This window comes from Salmo trutta, chromosome 9 (assembly GCF_901001165.1).
Source record: "Salmo trutta chromosome 9, fSalTru1.1, whole genome shotgun sequence".
NCBI lineage: Eukaryota > Metazoa > Chordata > Actinopteri > Salmoniformes > Salmonidae > Salmo > Salmo trutta.
The window spans coordinates 667,041-690,334 of record NC_042965.1 but is presented as its reverse complement, the minus strand read 5'-3'; the positions used below and the strand labels follow the sequence as shown (position 1 = coordinate 690,334).

Here is a 23,294-nt window from a genome sequence, read left to right as displayed (position 1 = left end):
TATAGAATTGCAAGAAAATTTGCTTAACTGCACGTTTTCCCCACCAACAAGATGCGTGTTAACAGTGCTTGTGCCAATAGAAAAATCGATGTGGCATGCGGGATGTTTCGCAATGCTGGAAGGGGGGCCTGAGCAAAAACATTTACAAACCCCTGGTCCAGGGCAAGATCAAGGTGATCCTTCAAACAGTGCTTTAATAACGGACGTTTCGGTTAACCTCTCTGGTTAACCTCGACAGCCAGTGAAATTGCAGGGCACCAAATTCAAAACAAATCTCATTAAAATTCCTCAAACATACAAGTATTATACACCATTTTAAAGAAACTTCTTGTTAACCCAGCCACAGTGTGATTTCAAAAAGGCTTTACTGCGATTTTCCAGCCAAAGAGAGGAGTCACAATGCAGAAAATGAATCACTAACCTTTGATCTTCATCAGATGGCACTCATAGGACTTCGTTACACAATACATGCATGTTTTGTTCGATAAAGTTCAATTTATCAAAAAATCTGTTTACATCGGCGCGTTATGTTCAGTAATGTTTTGCCTACAAAACATCCGGTGATTTTGCAGAGAGCCACATCAATTTACAGAAATACTCATCATAAACTTTGAAAGATACAAGTGTTATGCATAGGATTATAGATAAACTTCTCAGTAATGCAACTGCTGTCAGATTTCAAAAAAGCTTTACGGTGAAAGCACACCATGCGATAATCTGAGTACAGCGCTCAGCCACCAAAACAAGCCGTACCATGTTGTGGAGTCAACAAAAGTCAGAAATAGTGTTATAAATATTCACTTACCTTTGATCTTCATCGGAATACACTCCCAGGTATCCCAGTTCCACAATAAATGTTTTTGTTCGATAAAGTTAATCTTTATGTCCAAATACCTTCTTTTTGTTCACGCATTTAGTTCACTATTCCAAATGCACAAGGCGCGGGCACTAAGTCCAGACAGTCAAAGTTACATTAAAGTTCGTAGAAACATGTCAAACGATATATATAATCAATCTTTATGATAAAAACATCCTAAGTCTTCAATAATATTCCAACTGGACAATTCCGTTGTCATTAGAAAGGAAAGGGAACGGAGCTCAGCTGGCCCGTCAGTAGGGAGCTGGAGGGCTGGGTTGAGTGCTCCCCACTCACACAGGCAAGGTCAGCAAGATGGTGTCATCATGGCTCCAAGAGGGGATGGGGCTTATTCATATTGTTACTTACATTTCCCGCCCCGATTCCATTTTATATTGCCAGTGCCAGGGTGTGTTTTGGAAAGCTTCTCTCCGTTATACAGAATGATCAATGGGCTTGTTGATTGTTTAATTTAAGATGTTTCACATCACATCTGACCACACTAACCGCTGTTAGAGCTCAGCAGTCATTTGCAGTGAAGTTGGTGCCTCCACTTTACCACTAGTCTGCAACAGACTACTTGGCACAAACTATTGTGGTTTTGACTGGTGTTTAGGAACATGAACTTTTAATTAATCCAATGTCCTTTGATTTCTTGCATAATAACATTGTACTGTATATGGACTACCCAGAGCAATGTCAAAGCTCTTGCATATCACCTCAATAGATGGTTATCTGCATTAGAAGTGAGTTAACTTATGGCTGTTAATACACAGTAACGATAGTGGAAGGCAAGTTGGCCTATTATCTGAAAGAGGAAGATTAACGTCATGGTTGTGTCCGAAATGGCACCGTATTCCTTACATGGTGCGCTATTGACCAGAGCCATATGGGCCTTGATCTAAGTATTGCACTATATAGGGAACAGGGTGCCATTTGGGATGTAATTCTTGGCTTTCTAACCTCAATGGGTCTACAAACAATACACAAACAGGGCAGACGGAGCTTAGCGCAGTGCTGCAATGTTTTTCTTCACAAAAGGAGTGGCTTCTTATAATATGCTCTGGGGGGCAGTATTGAGTGAGTTTAACTGAAGGCCCACCCCGTGTCTACATCACATCCCTTTTGGTATAAACATGGAAGAGATGGACCTTTTACTAGCAACCTTTTTTCTCGATTTGCTGCACACAATTATGCATGTCCAGTTTTGAGTGTCTGCGATCTGGTGAGAATACGAGAACCTTTACCACCCTTCGATACGGTTGTATTCGGACAAGCATGAAAAAGACAACCGCAGGGGAGAGCACGAAATTTGATCACTGATGCTGATATTAAAGAAACATGGAGAAAGAATCAGGACCGGTATGTTCGCAATCTGAAAAAGGTGTGTTACGTATGCCTCTTGGAGGGAACGCAACACCCTGCTACACAACTCACCTCCCTGTGGAGTGAAAGAGGTATGTGATTGTAGGTGCGGGTAAGGATGACAGGGGCAGAGAATATTACCGTTAACAAGAAATATATTTCCTTAACACTGTAAATGTGGGGAAAAGGGGCTGGACGGAACCAAAGCAAAGATAGTAAAATTGTCCCCTCTCCTACCTTACCTATTCTTAATGAAACCTGGCGCGCCAACCAAAATACAGGGGGTGGTCCGCCCAGGTCTTACCTTAGTGTGCATAGACAGTACATACTACGGGTATATGTATGCCTGCAGGCCTCTTGCCTGAACACTCCCAAGGTGCCTTCCCCTGGGAACAAAAACAGAATAATTACTAACGTAAAGTGAACAATTTCAATAATCAAATACAGTCCTTTTGGCATACACATGCCTCTGCAGGACCGGCTACAAAATACTTTACAACAATTTTACCTGACCAACACAGCACATACCAAGAAGCTCTCTTTTCCCTAACAAAGGAACAGTGGCTTTTATCCAGCTGGAGAAGGAGTTTGTAATTGAAACCAGCTGTTTCCCCTGATGAGAGGGAGGGTTCAGAGCTTCAATCGTCTATGGGGCCGACCAATCAGTTGCTTAGAATCCAGGAAGCCATTTCCTGAAATGCACACATACAAACCCAAAACAACACAGAAACTGGGGAACGTTTGAGGTTTGAGCCCTGTGATCAAAACGGTAGACTTAATTCAAGATGATGTTTTGAGAGTGGAGTGGAGTATAACTCCGCTCACCTTGCAGACGTGCGATGGGTTAATAGGGCCATAGAGCAAATCACTAACTATAGTTTCAATGGCCAGGATAAAACTAAGAAATGTAGCAGAAAAACATCAAAGCGTAAGGGGATGTTTTTAGATGTGGGACTATCGGGCATTGGAAGAATGAGTGTAAGGTGATACTGGAACCTACTGCATTAGAAGGAAATGCCGCTATACAAGAGTTTGCGTCTTTTTCAAAAGAGCAACAACTAATCGTATTGAGATTAGCAAGAATGGAACTTTCACCTAGGGGTATATAGTCTCTGTTCGATCGATAAGTGGTTCATAGAGATTACAGTTTCTGTGATGGAAGAGTACCGATGGGATTTACAATTAGTCTAAATTTTTATCATTTTGAATTGAAACAATCGTTAAAAGGGTGTCAATGGTAGGTTCTGTGTTGGTACAATACGTGGATGATTTGTTATTAGCGTCAAAAGATGAAACTCATGCGAGACCGCACCACATTGGTAGACAATTTGGCGGAACAGGGTCATAAAGCATCGTATGACAAAGCACAACTAGCAAAGCAAGAGGTAACATATTTTGGTTGGTTTTGATTTCTAAGGGCAAGATCCACATTACCCGGGATCGGGTAGAAACAATGTGTTCTTTGGCACGGCCGAACACTCCTTGCATGCGCAGGAAAACTTTCAATTTGGTTAGACATTTTATTTCGTCATTCTCTGAAATTGCTGAGAAACTTTTAGAGTGGACGAAAGGGGGAAGGGTCCCCATGAGAGGATAGAGTGTGAGGAAGCGTTTGTTGAGTTAAAGAAGCAATTGTGTCAAGCGCCAGCATTGGGATTGCCAAACCTAAAAAAAATGTGTTCATGAACAGGAAAAACATTGCAACGGTTATGCAAAACTTAGGAGGGGCAAGAATGCCACCGTGCCTTAGGGCGGTACAGGCGACAGAAATGGTGTTGCATAACACGGCTTCCATTACAATGGGTCAAAAAGTAGATTTGTATGTCACACACGCAGTAGCAGCCATAGTGGACAGCACGAAAGTGCAAGATGGACAAACTGGGAGTTAACCTCTCTGGGGTATGTGGGACGATTTCGTCCCACCTACGTAACAGCTACTGAAATTCCAGTGGCGCGATTTTTGAATCGTTAGAAATACTATTACTTCAATTTCTCAAACATATGACTATTTTACAGCTATTTAAAGACAAGAATCTCGTTAATCTAACCCCACTGTCCGATTTCAAAAAGGCTTTACAACGAAAGCAAAACATTAGATTATGTCAGCAGAGTGCCCAGCCAGAAAAAATCAGACAGCCATTTTTCAAGCTAGCATATAATGTCACACAAACCCAAACCATAGCTAAATGCAGCACTAACCTTTGATGATCTTCATCAGATGACACACCTAGGACATTGTGTTATACAATACATGCATGTCTGTTCAATCAAGTTCATATTTATATCAAAAAACAGCTTTTTGCATTAGCATGTGACGTTCAGAAAACGCATAACCCCCGGCAAACTTCCGTTGAATTTACTAACAGTTTGCTAAATTACTCACGATAAACGTTCACAAAAAGCATAACAATTATTTTAAGAATTATAGATACATTACTCCTCTATGCACTCGATATGTCCGATTTTAAAATAGCTTTTCGGATGAAGCACATTTTGCAATATTCTGAGTAGATAGCCCGGCATTACAGGGCTAGCTATTTAGATACCCACCCAGGTCAGCATCCACCAAAATCACATTTCCTATAAGAAAAATGTTCTTACCTTGCTTGTTCTTCATCAGAATACACTGCCAGGACTTCTACTTCAATAACAAATGTTGGTTTGGTCCCAAATAATCCATCGTTATATCCAAACAGCGACGTTTTGTTCGTGAGTTCTAGAATGCTTCTTCACGGTCTCGCGCATGGCGCATTGGCGTGTCAAAAATGTCTAAATATTCCATTACCGTACTTCGAAGCATGTCAACCGCTGTTTCAAACCAATTTTTATGCCATTTATGTCGTAGAGAAGTGATAATATTCCGACCGGGAGTATGCATTGAGCCTAAACAGCCGAATAAAATTTCTCCTCGGGAGCGACTCATGCACGCGCATCATTCAAAGGTCCTCTGAGCATCCACTTACAAAAGGCGATAATCTGTTTCAACCTGAGTCTCCCTCGTAAACCTTCAGGTTTTTCTTGGGCTCTGAGAGCCTATTGGAGCCCTGGGAATTGTCACGTTACAGCTAAGATCCTTACTTTTCAATAAAAAGATGCAAGACGCACGACTCCTTGTCAGACAGGGTACTTCCTGCTTGAAACCTTGTCAGGTTTTTGCCTGCCATAGGAGTTCTGTTATACTCACAGACACCATTCAAACAGTTTTAGAAAATTCAGAGTGTTTTCTATCCAAACCTGAACAATAATATGCATATTCTAGCTTCTGAGTTGGTGTAGGAGGCAGTTAAAAATGGGAACATATTTTTTCCAAAATTCTCAATACTGCCCCCTACCCCAAACAGGTTAACGTTAAATGGGGAAAATCTACAATTTCATAAGATTGGTGCTTTGAATCCTGCGTCATTAATGCTGTTGCATGGGGAGGGTGAATCACGTACACGTGACCCAGATCAGATTACTCCAATTTAGGCCTGATTTGCAAGAGACAGCATTGAAATCGGGAAAAGTATTGTATACAGATGGTTCTAGTTACATGACCACAGAAGGGAAGAGTAACGGGGGTATGCATTTGGAGTAGTTCATTATTTCGGTACATTGTGGTCACAACGGGGCATGTTAACAGTGACAGGAACACTAATAAAAAATGGTCTGGAGGAAGAGGCATTATTAGAAGCATGTCCGTTACCCAGTGAATTAGCAGTGGTGAAATGTGAAGGTCGTACAGATACAATCGCCATAGGTAATCGTAAAGCAGATGAAATGGTTAACCTCTGGACGGGATACGGGACGGACATCCAGCGAAAAATCCTATCGCCATTTACATAACAAAATGTAATATTTTTTATATCATTTTATAGATACAACTCTCCTGAATCGAACCACGTTGTCCGATTTCAAAAAGGCTTTACAGCAAAGCAAAACATTAGATTATGTTAGAGGAGTATATCGTAAAAGTAGCCACACAGCCATTTTCCGACCAACCACATGCATCACAAATAACCAAAAAACAGCTAAATGCAGCACTAACCTTTGACTATCTTCATCAGATGACACACCTAAGACATCATGTTACACAATACATGCATTCTTTTGTTCGATAAAGTTCATATTTATATATAAAAACAGCATTTTACATCGGCGCGTGACGTTGACTAACTATTTCCCCTCAAATGCGCCCGGTGAAACAGCGCTACAATTTACTAAATTACTATTTGAAAACATTTTTTAAATGTAATATTGTCATTCTAAGATTTATAGATTAGCATCTCTTGAAAGCACCTGCAATGCCAGATTTAAAAAGAACTTTACTGGGTAATCACACTTTGCGATAAAAGGGGATGCGATACTCAGAAAAATAGGCTACCGTTACAGGTCAGCGCCATCTTGGAACAATCGCATATCAAATCTAGTCTTGTATACTATTGTCAATAATCCCTTACCTTTGATTATCTTCATCAGAAGGCACTTCCAGGAATCCCAGGTCCACAACAAATGTATTTTAGTTTGAAAAAGTTAATCCTATATGTCCCAATAGCTTGTTGTTGTTAGCGCGTTCTGAAGGCTGCTCCAAAAGTACCGTCGTTCGCGGGACTTCTCTCTCAACAAAATGCATTTTTTTTTTATTTAGGTTCGTTCAAACATGTCAAACGTTGTATAACATAAATCTTTAGGGCCTTTTTCAACCAGAGCTCCAATAAGATTCAAGGGGGACGGTTGCATTGTCTTTCTAAACGTTTCGAAAGGGGAGGGTAGCCAGGGGCGCCGGCGTCATAATGGTGATGGCCCTCTCCATGTGACCACTTTCCACAGACTCTCATTCTGTCAGTTTTCACAGTAGGAGACTCAAACCACTTTGTAAAGACTGGGGACATCTAGTGGAAGCAATAGGAAGTGCTCAATGAACCATAGCTCACGGTGTGATTTAGAGGCAAAGTGATGAAGTTGAGTCCGCAATTCAGAATTCCACATCCAGTTACGATCTGTCTCGAGGTTTTGACTGCCATATGAGTTCTGTTATACTCAGACACCATTCAAACAGTTTTAGAAACTTTAGGGTGTTTTCTATCCACAAGTATTAATTATATGCATATCCTAGCTTCTGAGTTTGAGTAGGAGGCCGTTTAAAATGGGCACAAATTTTTTTCAAAAATCGCTGTAGCGCCCCCTATCCTAGGCGACCGTCAAGAGGTTAAGGTGGCTGCCTTGGTGAGAGAGTATTAGAAATCCATGTTTATATATTGCGGATTCCTTACGATAAGACATTTGCCACAGGAAAATGTATTTTGGGTTGAAGAGTCGAGGCGAACTACAAGGGGAATGGATTCTTAAGGTAACACATTTAAATTATATGGCCAAACACTCCTTGCAAATGCACAAGGCTTTAGGGTTTGTTTAAATCATTAGACATTAAATACATTTACGTCTTATTCTGGAATGGAATTCTAGAATGGATGAAAGGGTGGAGGGGTCACGAGGAATTAGTATAGGGGTTACTAAATCTAAAATTAACTTTTAATCTGTGTTGGGAGAAATGTTGGGTTGTCTGAATTACAGCTCAACAGTACCTTTTGGGCAGAAACTTGGTTAAAGCTTCTAGTGTCCATGAGTTATTTACACAGAAAAATAAGAACTAAACAGTATACACCTGTCAGCAACGGGTGTGGCTGAATCCACTCATTTTGAAGGGGTGTCCACATTTTGTGTGCATTTGTAAAGTATTCAGACCCATTCCCTTTTCCCACATTTTGTTACGTTACGGCCTTATTCTAAAATGTATGCAGAAAAAATGTATTCAATTAATCTATACCCAATACCTCATAATGACAAAGCAAAGCGAAAACCGTTTTTTGAAAATTTTTGCACATTTATTAAGACTAATCCTTGAGCTGCTGCCCCTGGCCAAACTGAGCAATCGGGGGAGAAGGGCCTTGGTCAGGGAGGTGACCAAGAATCCGATGGTCACAGACAGAGCTCCAGAGTTCCTCTGTGAAGATTAGAGAACCTTCCAGAAGGACAACCATCTCTACAGCACTCCACCAATCAGGTATTTTACAGTAGAGTGGCCAGACAGAAGCCATTCAGTAAAAGGCACGTGACAGCCCACTTGGAGTTTGCCAAAAGACACCTAAAGGATTCTGACCTTGAGAAACAAGATTCTCTAGTGTGATGAAATCAAGATTGAACTCTTTTGCCTGAATGCCAAGAGGAAACCTGGCACCATCCCTACGGTGAAGCATGGCGGTGGCAGCATCATGCTGTGGGGATGTTTTTCAGCGGCAAGCACAAGATCGAGAGAAAGATGAATGGTGCAAAGTACAGAGATCCTTGATGAGAGCTCCTTCCAATGGGACAACAACCCTAAGCACACAACCAAGACAACGCAGGAGTGGCTTCAGGACAAGTCTCTGAATGTTCTTGAGTGACCCAGCTGAACCCGATCTAACATCTCTGGAGAGACCTGAAAATAGCTGTGCAGCAACGCTCCCCAACCAACCTGACAGAGCTTGAGGATCTGCATTTGAAATTGTGTTTTTTTACACTGGCTAAAAGTAGCTAGAAAATGGAATATCATACACTGCAGTTGAGGAACAATGGGGAAAGTCATTCTGCTTTGAAAGTTGATACACTTGTAACACCACTTTTCAGAAAATGTCCTTTTGAATATTTCTGGCACACCTAGTGGCGAACTCTTCTTTGTCTACACCCATTCAGCATCGTTCATGCTCTCTTAACCTGTTTAGGATAGGGGGCAGTATTTTCACGGCCGGATAAAAAACGTACCCGATTTAATCTGGTTATTACTCCTACCCAGAAACTAGAATATGCATATAATTGTTTGATTTGGATAGAAAACACCCTAAAGTTTCTAAAACTGTTTGAATGGTGTCTGAGTATAACAGAACTCATATGGCAGGCCAAAACCTGAAGATTCTATACAGGAAGTGCCCCCTCTGACCATTTCTTGGCCTTCTATAGCCTCTTTATCGAAAACAGAGGATCTCTGCTGTAACGTGACATTTTCTAAGGCTCCCATAGGCTCTCAGAAGACGCCAGATCGGGGAATGATAACTGCAGTCCCTGGGCGAAAAACAGTAGGGGATTTGGATAGTGGTCGATCTCAGAACAATGACACGGGCCCGCGCGTGAAGAGTCCATTTTACATTTTCAGTCTTTGAACGAAAACAACGTCTCCCGGTCGGAATATTATCGCTATTTTAAGAGAAAAATCGCATAAAAATTGATTTCAAACCACGTTTGACATGCTTCGAAGTACGGTAATGGAATATTTTGCATTTTTTTGTCACGATATGCGCCGGCGCGTCACCCTTCGGATAGTGTCTTGAACGCAAGAACAAAACGCCGCTATTTGGATATAACTATGGATTATTTGGAACCAAAACAACATTGGGTGTAAAGTAGAAGTCCTGGGAGTGCATTCTGACGAAGAACAGCAAAGGTAATCCAATTTTTCTTATAGTAAACCTGAGTTTGGTGAGTGCCAAACTTGGTGGGTGTCAAAATAGCTAGCCTGTGATGGCCGGGCTATCTACTCAGAATATTGCAAAATGTGCTTTCGCCGAAAAGCTATTTTAAAATCTGACATAGCGATTGCATAAAGGAGTTCTGTATCTATAATTCTTAAAATAATGATGTTTTTTGTGAACGTTTATCGTGAGTAATTTAGTAAATTCACCGGAAGTGTTCGGTGGGAATGCTAGTTCTGAACGTCACATGCTAATGTAAAAAGCTGGTTTTTGATATAAATATGAACTTGATTGAACAAAACATGCATGTATTGTATAACATAATGTCCTAGGAGTGTCATCTGATGATGATCATCAAAGGTTAGTGCTGCATTTAGCTGTGGTTTGGGTTTATGTGACATTATATGCTAGCTTGAAAAATGGGTGTCTGATTATTTCTGGCTGGGTACTCTGCTGACATAATCTAATGTTTTGCTTTCGTTGTAAAGCCTTTTTGAAATCGGACAGTGTGGTTAGATTAACGAGAGTCTTGTCTTTTTAAAATGGTGTAAAATAGTCATATGTTTGAGAAATTGAAGTAATAGCATTTCTAAGGTATTTGAATAACGCGCCACGGGATTCCACTGGCTGTTGAGTAGGTGGGACGATTTTGAGCTCTAGAGAGGTTAACTTGCAATAAAAATGACTTTCTGACTAAATTAGGAACTTTTATCTGAAAATGTAGCTAGACGCTTACCTGTATACATGGATGAGCGCGTCACGTCAGACAAACCATTTAACTCCGTTTTGTTTGTAGTTGCATCTTGTTTGGCCAGCGTTGTTAAGTCATTCCGGTTTACACTGTGTAGAAAGTAGCCCATCACTTTTTCCAACTGATCTGTTGATGGCACCTGCTAATGTCAGGTCAATGTTGTTGAGAAAAGTAGCGGTAGAAAGGACTGTCAACACATTCTGAGCAGCTCTACATTATAAAAACAAGCTTGCTACATGGCAGACCAATCCAAACTCCTTTCCCGGCATGTCCAGCCCATCTATCTCAACCAATCATGGTTAGTGGGAAGGTTCCTGACTTTTTCCATGGCTAAACCAACCAAGCCCCTAATTTTAACAATTATTTTCTTATTTATGGATGGAATACACTCTGGCATTTTGTAGCGGCAGCTGGCCTGCAATGAGTGGTGAGCTTAACTTGCTTCGTGAGAAGATTCCTGCATCACCCTCCCCGCCCATGTCTATCATGGTGAAGCGGTACCTTGCATCAGACTGTCATCAGGATCATTGTGAAAAAGCCCTTGTAGTTGTAGTACTCGCAGCCTGAGTTTGCTGGAGCTCGTATTCCCCCCCCCCCCCCAAAACAAAATCCACCTATGTGCACGAAAGTAGATAAATGGAGTGGAGCTTGTTACGGGCTTTAGGTAACCTAAATGTAGCAACACGAAGGCTGTGTGTGCTGTCACCAACACCCACTGTTTCTTGACCCAGACTTCATAACTCCTCAAATTCAGTTTGATTCATACACAGCTTCTAAAGCCCTTACATGGTTTCAGCTCATGTGTTCTTAAGCTCAAGCCACTTTAGTGGAAATTTCTGTAGAATTCTGAATGAAACCGAGGATGTGACCCTGTTGTGCAGCCAGGTTTGAGTGTCCCAGGTCAAGAGGGTGTTGCATTTCAGTCACTGCTTCAGGCATGCTAGTCCCCCGAAACATGGTCAGAAGACAGTTGTACAGTGCTTAACATGTAAAGAAATATAATTTACACTTGTTGAAAGGGAATATTATTGATGAATTTCTACAAACAATATAAACATTTTCAGCGGTATATCTGAAGATTAAGGACCATCATTTAAATGTGAATTGGAGTTCGGAGCAGTCTGACCACACTTCTGATGTCTTGCCAGAACTGACCATTAATTGCACTGGTATAAATAGTGTTTCGGCCGTGTGGGGAAAAACTCTTGAGGTGCTGGGTCTGCCGTTCCCGCATCTCTGCAATGTAGATCAAGCTTTCTATGAAGGATCTTGTGACTAGTGTTAGTTTCAAGTATTTGTTTGGTATGAAGTCAATAACCTAATCCCAGAGAACTGCATTGTTTCGGGGATTGTTTCATTTGTAGGAATATGTCAGGGATTTACTAGTTTTCAGTTTACCATGGAACATTGAAGATTTCAGTTAGCCTACTGCTTAGTATGAGACTAGAGAAGAAAATGTTAAAATTACCAAATCAGTTGTAGCTCTGACAGGAATGTGTGGAATTTGCCCTCCGTTGTTGTTTTGAACAACAAGATTAATTACACCGGTTAGTTTCATCAAAAAGAGAAAATGGAAACGGTAACATTTGGGTTACTTTTATATAATATTTGTAGCATTACTACAGGTCATAAAGCTGTAATCTTAAATGTACATTTGTCATAGATGGATTTGTTGGCCATCTCCTTTCATACCACTGTTCATTAATGCCAATTCTTATTTCTCTTCTCTTTTCCTTCAGTCTTGGGACATTTTCTTCCGCAATGCCAATGCAGGTGCTACCCCAGGCAAGGCACACCAGAGCCCTCTGAGCCTGGCCGGGCTGCCCCAAGCCCAGTCCCTGGTGGGGGCTCAGATCAATGTGGAGAAGCTGGTGGAAGATCACCTGGCTGTCCAATCCCTCATCCGTGCCTACCAGGTCAGTCACCACAGGGTCTCGCAGAGCTGTAAATTGAGAAAACGAGGACGACCATGTCTATAATGTCTTAGTAAGCATGCCAAGTAGTCTAACCATTACAACACATTCAGCAGACAGAAAGCTGTAACTGTTATTTAAAAATATATTTTTGTTAGTGTGTAGAGCTGTGGCTTTCGTGTAAGGTCGGAAAACTATTTTAGCCAAAGGATTGAACCAGTATCGCCTGTCCTCACTATTTGAGCAATCTCTACCTGTGTTTTAAGGTTTAAGATGTATAATCTGTGTTTTCTGTAAGCAAAGCTAATTATTTCCACAAAGTTGACCAACCGACTTAATGATGGACTAACATTCTAGTGAAATAGTGCCTTAGACTTTTTCCAATTTTTGTTGTTACAGCCCCAATTTTAAATTGATTCAGATGAGATTTTCTGTCACTGTTCTACACACACACACACACACACACACACACACACACACACACACACACACACACACACACACACACAGTACCCCATAATGTCAAAGTGGAATCATGTTTTCCAAAATGTTTACAAATTTAATGGCAAACCTAAGTACGTTCAGGAATAAAAAGTTACTTAATTGTTGCATGGACTCACTCTGTGTGCAATAATAGTGTTTAACATGATTTTGAAATGACAACCTCATCTCTGTACCTTACACATACAATTATCTGTTATGTCCCTCAGTCGAACAGGGAATTTCAAACACAGATTTAACCACAAAGACGAGGGAGGTTTTCCAATGCCTCGCAAAGAAGGGCACCAATTGGTAGATGGGTAAAAAAAAAAAAAAAGCAGACATATCTCTTTGAGCATGGTGAAGTTATTAATTACACTTTGAATGGTGCATCAATACACTCAGTCACTACAAAGATACAGGCGTCCTTCCTAACTCAGTTGCTGGAGAGGAAGGAAACTACTCAGGGTTTCACCATGAGACCAATGGTGATTTTTAAAACAGTTTGAGTTTAATGGCTGTGATAGAACTGATCAACATTAATTATTCCACAATACTAACCTAATTGACAGCGAAAAGGAAACCTGTACAGAATAAAACATGCATCCAGTTTGCAGCAAGGCACTAAAGTAATACTACAACTGTGGTAAAGCCAATAACTTTTTGTCCTGAATATAAATGTGTTTTATGTTTTGGGCAATTCCAATACAACACATTACCGAGTACCACACACATTTTCAAGCATAGTGGTGGCTGTATAATGTTATGGGTATGCTTGTAATCGTTAAAGGGGAATTTCACCCGAGGGGGATCTGGGCTTGTTTCTAGGACAGTGAGATGTTTCACACATAAGGAGGATGGCAGGTCAGGGCTTCGCGTGTTGAATGATGCACCCTATGATGGCTTCCGGTGTATTGATTGGAGGGGGGGGAGATCTAAAAATATATGTGGTCCTTTGTTATACTGCTCTATGTTATACTGATCGCACTATGTTTTTGGGGGTGTAGATATGGTTGTCCTTTTTCGATAGAGCCATAGGAACATCGCTGAAAGTTGACCAAACGGCGGATTCATTGCTAAATATAGTCTGAAAGACAACTACTTGTGTTGGGAGGTGCTTTGTGCGTCCATCCCCCAAAGCAGGCTTTTTTTTCTTTTTTTGTGTGTGTGATTCCTCTTATCAACACACATTCGATGATGGAGCATATATTAGCTACATAGTGACATTCACCAATACACGTTTCAACCGGAATATAGCGAAGAGTATTCAAATCAGAGTGTGAAGTTATTTTTCCTGCAAGCCACCTAGCTAACTTTAGTGTATCTACTGAAACCCATATTGTGTATTGCTGGCTAACATACCCTAGGAGGATCTGGGCTGTTACAGTGGAGGGAAATGAAATTATTTTTCTGTTTGCTAACTATGTAGCTAGCTAAATTACCGGTAGGCATATCTATGACAAAAATATGTGTATCTTGATTGTAAAACCTCCTCTTTTTAGTCGTAGACCTGGCTAGCTACTAAACAGCAAGCTACAACATTACAACCAGCCAAGGCTAGCCAGTTAGTGTGCGCCGGGCTACTAACTTCTTATGCACCATGCCTCGCATTTGTAACTTGTTAGCAAAAGTGTCGGATCAGCAACAGTCATTTTACCAGCTATGTAACATTGACGAGGGTTGACATTGGTTATGATTATGACCTTGGATGCATTTCAATCAAATGTATAGGCATGACGCAAGATGTAATTAACAAGTATTGCATATCTAAGCTAGATAGCTAAATTTACTAACAGTGAGGAGAAACATTAATACAACAAATTACTGCTGTAAATCTCTAAAACTGAAGCTGGTTTTACAATAAAAAATATTTGCCAGATAGACATGGCTGTAGTTAGATACTGTCTACCTACCTACCTAGGCTCATTTGTACAGTCTTGTCACCGTGCAAAGGTTGAGGGTTATGCCCCATTTCTTTCTGTTAGGCTAGATATTATTGTAAATGTAATCTCTGTGCCTGTGCACATGTATGCATGTTCAACTAGTCTACCTTCATTTTGATGTTATGCTGGCCCGGTTCAACTGTTGTTCAAGTATCATTTGGTTTGTGTTTTGTCTTAAACCTCTTACGTCTAGGAGTTCCGCAAGCGGAACCCCGTTCCGCCAGCGGAACCCCTAGCCAACAGCCAATGGGATCGCATGGCGCGAAATAATACAAAAACCTCAAAAATCCAATCATTTCAATTTTTCAAACATACGACTATTTTACACCATTTGAAAGATAAACCTCTCCTGAATCCAACCACGTTGTCTGATTTCAAAAAGGCTTTACAGCGAAAGCAAAACATTAGATTATGTTAGGAGAGTACATAGACCAAAATAACCACACAGCCATTTTCCAAGCAAGCATATATGTCAATAAAACCCAAAACACAGCTAAATGAAGCACTAACCATTGATCTTCATCAGATGACACTCATAGGACATTGTTATACAATACATGTATGTTTTGTTAAATCAAGTTCATATTTATATCCAAAAACAGCATTTTACATTGGCGCGTGATGTTAAGAACATGCATTCCCACCCAAAACTTCCGGTGAATTTACAAAAATACTCATCATAAACGTTGACAAAATACATAATTATTTTAAGAATTATAGATACAAAACTCCTTTATGCAATCGCTGTGTCAGATTTTAAAATAGCTTTTCGGCGTACATAGCTCGCCATCACGGCGAGCTATTCAGACACCCGCCAAGTTCGAGGCAAACTAAACTCAGAATTAGTATTAGAAATATTGTCTTACCTTTGCTGATCTTCGTCAGAATGCACTCCCAAGACTGCTACTTCCACAAGAAATGTTTTTGTTCGAAATAATCCATAGTTATGTCCAAATACCTCCGTTTTGTTCGTGCGTTCAGGTCACTATCCGAAGGGTAACGCGCGAGCGCAATTCGAGACACAAAAAGTCAAAATGTTCCATTACCGTACTTAGAAGCATGTCAAACGCCGTTTTAAAATACATTTTTATGGAATTTTTTACGTAAAATTGCGATAATATTCCAACCGGACAATAGTGTATTCATTCAAGGAGGAAAAGAAAAAACAGCGTGCTCGCGGGAACACACATATCCAATCTCTTTGTCCTCAGGCAGACCACTCAGTAACTGAGCTCCTATACTCTGCCCAGAGACAGGAGAAGGCTCAATCCACTTTCTGAAGGCTTTAGATAGCCAATGGAAGCCTTAGAAAGTGCAACATAACAGCAGATACTGTAGTTTCGAAAAGGACTGGAAATAACTATATTTCTCAGATCCTACACTTCCTGGTTGAATTTTTCTCAGGTTTTTGCCTGCCATATGAGTTCTGTTATACTCAGACACCATTCAAACAGTTTTAGGAACTTCAGAGTGTTTTCTATCCAAATCTACTAATAATATGCATATTCTCATTTCTGGGCAAGAGTAGTAACCAGTTTAAATCGGGTACGTTTTTTCATCCGGCTGTGAAAATACTGCACCCTATCCATATCAGGTTAAAATATCTTACTAAACGTTTCGGAACGAGAGGGTACCCACGGGCGCCCGCGTCATAGTAGTAATGGCCCTCCCTCTATGACCAACTTTCCAGGCCTCTCGTTCGGTCAGTTTCTACCGGAGAAGACTCAAACCACTTTGTAAAGACTGTTGACATCTAGTGGAAGCCTTAGGAAGTGCTAAATGAATCCTAACTCACGGTGTGTTTCATAGGCAAAGTGTTGAAGGTGATTCCACAAATCAGATTTCCACTTCCTGCATGGAATTTTCTCAGGTTTTTGACTGCCATATGAGTTCTGTTATACACAGACACCATTCAAACAGTTTTAGAAACTTTAGAGTTTTCTATCCAAATCTACTAATTATATGCATATTCTAGTTACTGGGCAGGAGTAGTAACCAGATTAAATCGGGTACGTTTTTTATCCGGCCGTGCAAATACTGCCCCCTAGCCCCAACAGGTTAACTTCTTATGGGTACCTGGGACGGTAGCGTCCCACCTGGCCAACATCCAGTGAAATTGCAGAGCGCGAAATTCAAAAATACTCAATTCAAATATTCAACATTTTTGAAAATATGTGTTATATATCAAAATAAAGCTGAACTTCCTGTTAATCCAGCCGCTGTGTCAGATTTCAGAAAGGCTTTCCGGTGAAAGCATACCATGCGATTATCTGACGACAGCGCCCAGCACACAAAACATTACATACAGTTACCAGCCAAGTAGATTAGTCAACAAGTCAGAAATAGCAATAAAATGTATCACTTACCTTTTGCTCTTCGTGTGGTTGCACTCAGACTCCCTGTTACACAATAAATGTTAGATTTGTTCGATAAAGTCCCTCTTTATATCCAAGAACCTCCATTTTTGTTGGCGCGTTTTGTTCAGTAATCCAATGGCTCAAAGGCAGTCACAACAGGCAGACGAAAAATCCAAATCGTATCCGAAAAGTTCGTAGAAACATGTCAAACGATGTTTATAATCAATCCTCAGGTTGTTTTTGGCCTAAATAATCGATAATATTTCAACCGGACAATAGCATCGTCAATATAAAAGAAAAACAAGAAAGGTGCGCTCTCGGTCGTGCGCAGGAAACAGGTCTGGCGACTTCTCAGGGTCCACTCACTCAAAGTGGTCTTACTCCCTCATTTTCAGAATGCTTGCCTGAAACAATTTATAAAGACTGCTGGCATCTAGTGGAAGCCCTAGGAACTGCAATCAGGGAGGATTTTGCCCTATAATAAGTGCCAGCCATTGAAATCAGTGTTATGCTGATTTTATTTTTTTGTGGGGGGATGGTTTGTCCTCGGTTTCACCTACCATTTCAGTTCTGTTATACTCACATCAGACATTATTTTAACAGTTTTAGAAACTTTAGAGTTTTCTATCCAAATCCTACCTTCTGGGCCTGAGAAACAGGCAGTTTACTTTGGGCACGCTTTTCATCCGGAGGTGAAAATAGTGCCCCCTACCCTAGTGAGGTTAAGGACAATGAGGGGATAGTGGGAGTGGCTGGGTGGGGGGCTAAAGGTGTGAAAAGTCTTCAGAAGCCAGTTCTTCCACAGTATGAATTGTTGTGTATGTGAGATTGAGGAGAAATGGCAACAATTCATTTACTGTCTAAACACAACCAAAACCCCCTTCATCTCAAAGTACTGTCTTAACCTCCCCCAGCCCATTGACTTTGACAGATCATTCCAATAGTAGCCCTTTGCAGGGGAAATTTGTAGACATGTCTTTGAGAATCTGCAGAGGGAAGAATTAGGTGGTTGTCATTACTGTTTGTTTTGATTTTATACCTTTTTGTGTCCCTTGCTGGTTTCTGTTGAACATTCTTGTTGTGCTCTATAACTGTCTGCTCCTTCATGCTTGTGTACCCAAAATACCCTTGCTTTGGGGTATTTTTCAGCAGGGCACTGGAATGACTCCAGATAACATGAGTTTTACATAAAGAAAAGAGGGGTAGACTACATGGTCTGGAAGATACTCTGTGATCCTCAGGCTACCTTGAACCACATGTAACCCCATAACACAAACACTACCCAATTAATGTTTATACCATGCTTACTGTAATTTGTAAATCTTAGCTGTTAGCTTGTAAATATTTTAACATGCCTTCACCTTGTGCAGAGCTAGGTGTTGGAAGTGCATGTTGGTGGAATCCGATTCTGTACGAACTACAACAAAATACACAATTTAACCACCCCACTAAATTGGCAGCAAGATTGCTAGCTTGCCAGCTGAGACTGTCTGAGAAGCAACCATAGACAATTTATACACATTCATAATTTCTACCAACACACAGTGAGCTAGATACTGTATATCGACAGTAACGGAGTGTTTTCCAGGCGAGGGTGGAATAGTTGGCTACCAAATTGACTCTTCTTTGCTGACATTAGCTAGTTTACGTTAGCGACTGTCAGTCAAAGATAGAACAAACATGTTTACTCTGCTGAAGGTAGCTACCAATCTAGCAGTGATTTACCATGGCGTTGGCGAAATGGATTGACAGTGTGCATACCAAAAGATAGATAAAAGATTTAGCTGATGGCTTTCAGCGTTCAATACAGGACCGTAACGTCAGTGAAAAACAAAAGTTAATAAAAAAATCTTGCCTAGAGAAATTCTGAGATTACTGTGGGTTGATGGTTCGACGCAAACAATGCCATTTTTCGTTTGTGTGCACGCCCCATCTACCTAGTGGGTGGTATCAGGATTTGCTATGAATGCTGGACTTTGTGGTTCACTATGAGCAGACGAATACACAGGGAGTCGACTTCCCGATTCTACCAGTGAAATTAAAATGTGCTTGTTCTAGCTTGTGGTTTGGATAATTGTGATGTTTATGATAAAAACGTAATGTTAATATAGTAATGACTATATGCCCTTGCAGAAATTCCCCTTTAAGGACGGGAGTTTTTCAGGATTAAAGTAAACGGAATGGAGCTAAGCACAGGCAAAATTCTAGAGGAAAACCTGGTTGTCTGCTTTCCACCAAACACTGGTATATGAATTCACCTTTCAGCAGGACAATAACCTAAAACAGAAGGCGAAATCTACACTGGAGTTGCTTACCAAGAAGACAGTGAATGTTCCTGAGTGGCTGAGTTAGTTTTGACTTAAATCTACTTGAAAATCTATGACGAGACCTGCAAATGGTTGTCTAGAAACAACCAATTTGACAGATCTTGAAGAATTTTGAAAATAATAATGGCCAAATGTTGCCAAATCCAGGTGTGGAGAGCTCTTAGAGACGTACCCAGAAAGACAGCTGTAATTGCTGCCCAAGGTGCTTCTTCAAAATATTGACTCGGGTGTGAATACTTATGTAAATTGATTTATGTATTTCATTTTCAATACATTTCTAATATTTCTTAACATGTTTTCAGTTTGTCATTACGAGGTATTGTGTGTGTGTGAGTGAATGGGTGAAAAAACAACTAGTTCATCCATTTTGAATTCAGGCTGTAACAACAAAATGTGGAATAATTCAAGGGGTGTGGATACTTTCAGTTGGCACTTGTCCTGTGCTGAAATGGTTGACATTTGAAAGCTGGGACAAAGGTGAGATGTCTGTTTTTATCCCATAAAGAACTAGTTACTTCATAACAAAAATGCCTATTATGATATACTCTTGAATGTTTTATATTTTCATGTTGTTTTAATTGAATACCTTGTTTTACCATGTGACTAATGTTACCTTATTTCCAGTTGAATGGCCATCACAACGCAGAACTTGATCCTCTTGGCATCAGTTGTATAAATTTTGATGATGCCCCAGTAGCTACTGGGGTTCAGAATGTCGGTGAGAAATGTTCCCTCACAGCTGTGCGAGACAACAATGAGCTTGTTTGTATTAATGTTGCTTTTCCCATTTCCTCCCTATTTTTTTCTCTTCTCTCTATTTCCTTTCAAATCCCTTTCAACACTTATGTCTCTACTCTCGTGCCCCCACCACCACCACCACCACCACCACCACCACCTGTCGGATGTTTTGTTCTATTTCCACTCAAACCTGTTTATGTAGATCCGTGGGCACCATGTTGCTCAGCTGGACCCTCTAGGGATTATGGATGCCGATCTGGATGCTCATGTCCCCAATGACATTATAACATCCTCGGATAAACTCGGTGAGAAGAATGAGCCACTTACTACAGAGCCTTCGGGCGGCTGGGAAGCTCAGCAAGCTCTGTTTGGCTTGAAATGCTGGTCTATGTATCACCTACGCCGGCCTTCTCTGTAAACGTGCCCGTTTGTCCCTGTTTTCAGTCTGCCCACTGTCATGAAAGGGCTCCTAGCACCCTGTTTTTCTGAAATGCCAAATATATTTATGCTTTTTGACTTAATTTCAACCGTCCACAGTTGGAGTATCAATGGTTTCATTTTCTGTAATACTTTTTTTAACAGCTGGATGGTTGATTAGCCCAGCCAGCTGTGTTCACTGTTATCCGCAGTGGTCGTAGATCATTTTCCTACAAGGCTTTATGATTAAGAGGTGGGCTGTGGTTCATCTGACTACTGGCCCTAGACCTGTCCGTTTTGCATAGACCTGCAGGGAGTTACCTCCAATGGGCATAGCTCTGAGGGGTCATTGAGGTACTCAAGCCCCGTCACCACAACAAGGTGACAGTCCAAAAATCATCAATACAAATAGGCAGCTTCTTGGTTAGCACTTCTTTCTAGGACAGCAAATTGAACCGTCATAACAATATTGTCTGGAGTGCTCCCTTGTTAAGTTCACCTTGTTGAGGGACACACAGGTAGATTCCCAATTTGAAACCATTGTTTTTTATGATATGATTTAAGTGTCCCATTATACATGTGGAGGGACATTTCTAGACTGCTTCAGATTTCTTGGCTTAGCTTCTAGCTCTACTAACCTTTTTGCATGCCTTAAAACCTTTCTGGACTGGACCACATTTTCCCTGAAAGCCCCTACTATTAATCTAGTTCTAAGCGTGATACGGTGACAACTCCCAGCAATTCAACGCATTGGTCGTTTCCTGCTGAAGGATGGGGGACATGGATGAGTTTTTGCTCTACTGCTAACTATAACTTTTAGGCCTTAGTTGTCACTCACTGCTCACAACAACAGCTACAGATTCCCAGCAGTAAGAGGCTAACTGTTTGGAAAGGTAAATCGCCTTCAACTTAGATTATAATGAAAAAAAGGGTATGGAAGGGACATCCCCAAGCAGCAGTTTTTACGCACCAGCATGCCCCTAAACCTTGGACCTCGCTTCTTGTTGATGACTGAATATCCTAATTAGTAGTACTCAAGGTTTGTATACCTTATGCGGGTTGTATGGTTGTCCGTTCCAGTACAGCATGTCTCGGTCTGCATGGGACGTTGTTCAGTGAGGCTTTGATCCAGGTGTGTGATGTTTGTATTTGTGCAGCCAGGCAGGTATTGCATTTTCTAGACGTGATTGGCACCTAAAGCTTTGTTTGTCACCCATGTTGTGGTCGGTGCTGTCGCTAGAGTTCGGAGGCAGTCAATCAGTTGTTGTGTTGCTGTAGTGATTGACGTTGTGTGGTGAAGTCGAAGTTTGGGTGCTTCTCGCAAACAAAATCTAAGTTAAAATAACAAGCCAGTGGCCTGGCACACTAAGCCACTGCCTCCGGCACATGTCTAGTGTCTGCATATGTTCCAATCCAGCCTACTGTCCTTAGACACAACCTCCCCATCTTTCCCCACTGTTATCCTCTCTCTATAATGTCCAAAACTAGATACATTTAAAAATAAAAAACCTGTTTGTCAGAGGTGTTTTCAACTGAAATGTTCTAACTTAGCAAACACCAACCCGTCACTGTCTGATCAATTTAATTACGTGGTAGGAGGGTTCCCAGTTGTTTATGCCTGCCCTGGCTGCTGACCGTGATGATGGTGGCCTCTGGTATGCAGAGATGGTGGAAACATTACCAAACAATCTTGGTGTTAAATTCACACAAGCACTTTTCCATAACTAGGTAGCTAGCTATTTTGTTTCAAGGTAACTTGGCTGTGGTTGCCACACTCGGCAAAGTTTGCGATCTGTAGTTAGTTGGAAAATGCCAAAATCATCTTATTATGACCGCTTGGAAAACCGTTGGTTCACATGAGCTTCCGAGTCGTAAATACAAGTTGGAATCATCTCTGTACCCTGAGTTCTTCGACATGCTAAACTCTGACTTTACCTACTAAGGAAATGACATTTAAAACAAATGCTATTTATCAAAAACAATGCTCTTTGAACACTACTATTTGGTGAGCATGAGAGCTGTACTTTAGCATTCTCAACAAGTTCGAAACACATGAATGGACACAGCTCGTTGCTCCGAGTTTTACAAGTTGTATTTTGGTAACTCAGATTGGACATAAACGTGGTATTAGCTAGCTACATAGCTTGGTGTTGGCTACATCCCATACAGTCTGTTTATGGCAATAAATGAATGAAATAGTACCAAGTCATAGCAAAGTTGGCTACGTGCTGCCACACATCACCAGCAAAAGATACTAGCGGCACTAGTAGCGCCATTTACTGTATCTGAGTATTATAGGTGAGAACTCGGCTTCACAGAGTATAATTTGAGAAAAGGACAACTTATTGTCTTCGAGAACCACCCACAGTTCCACTTCGATTCTAGTTTGCCAACCCCTTCGATGTGTTTGAGTGAGTAGTGGTAGAGATGGCCCCCATGTCCATGATGGGGGCATGAGTCACTAACCTTTTCTGGGACTCTCGCCCCCTGATGCCTCCTTCAGACCTGGCAATGTTCAAGGACCGTCTCAGTATTCTAACTGTTGGAGGTATGGAAACATAAGTCTCCCTGTAGTTCTGTCCCTCTATCTTTGTGCTTGAATATTTGCTTTTTGTATTGTTCACGTAGGAACTTCTGCTTTATCTTATGTATTTTTCCTCTTT

The 23,294-nt window shown here is 41.0% G+C and overlaps 1 protein-coding gene across 7 annotated transcripts in view; it reads left to right on the top strand.

Moving 5' to 3' along the window:
* Positions 1–23,294, top strand: part of LOC115199694 (2-oxoglutarate dehydrogenase, mitochondrial) — a 139,269-nt gene that overhangs the window by 9,871 nt on the left and 106,104 nt on the right. For 2 of the 7 annotated variants that reach the window (XM_029762002.1, XM_029762000.1), the window contains exons 3-4: positions 12,196–12,372; positions 20,417–20,519. In XM_029762002.1, coding sequence (XP_029617862.1) covers positions 12,196–12,372; positions 20,417–20,519 — 280 coding nt within the window. Of the gene's footprint in view, positions 1–12,195; positions 12,373–20,100; positions 20,195–20,416; positions 20,520–23,134; positions 23,180–23,294 lie in introns of those variants that run through there. The other 5 variants (XM_029762003.1, XM_029762001.1, XM_029762005.1 and 2 more) reach the window with 3 other exon arrangements.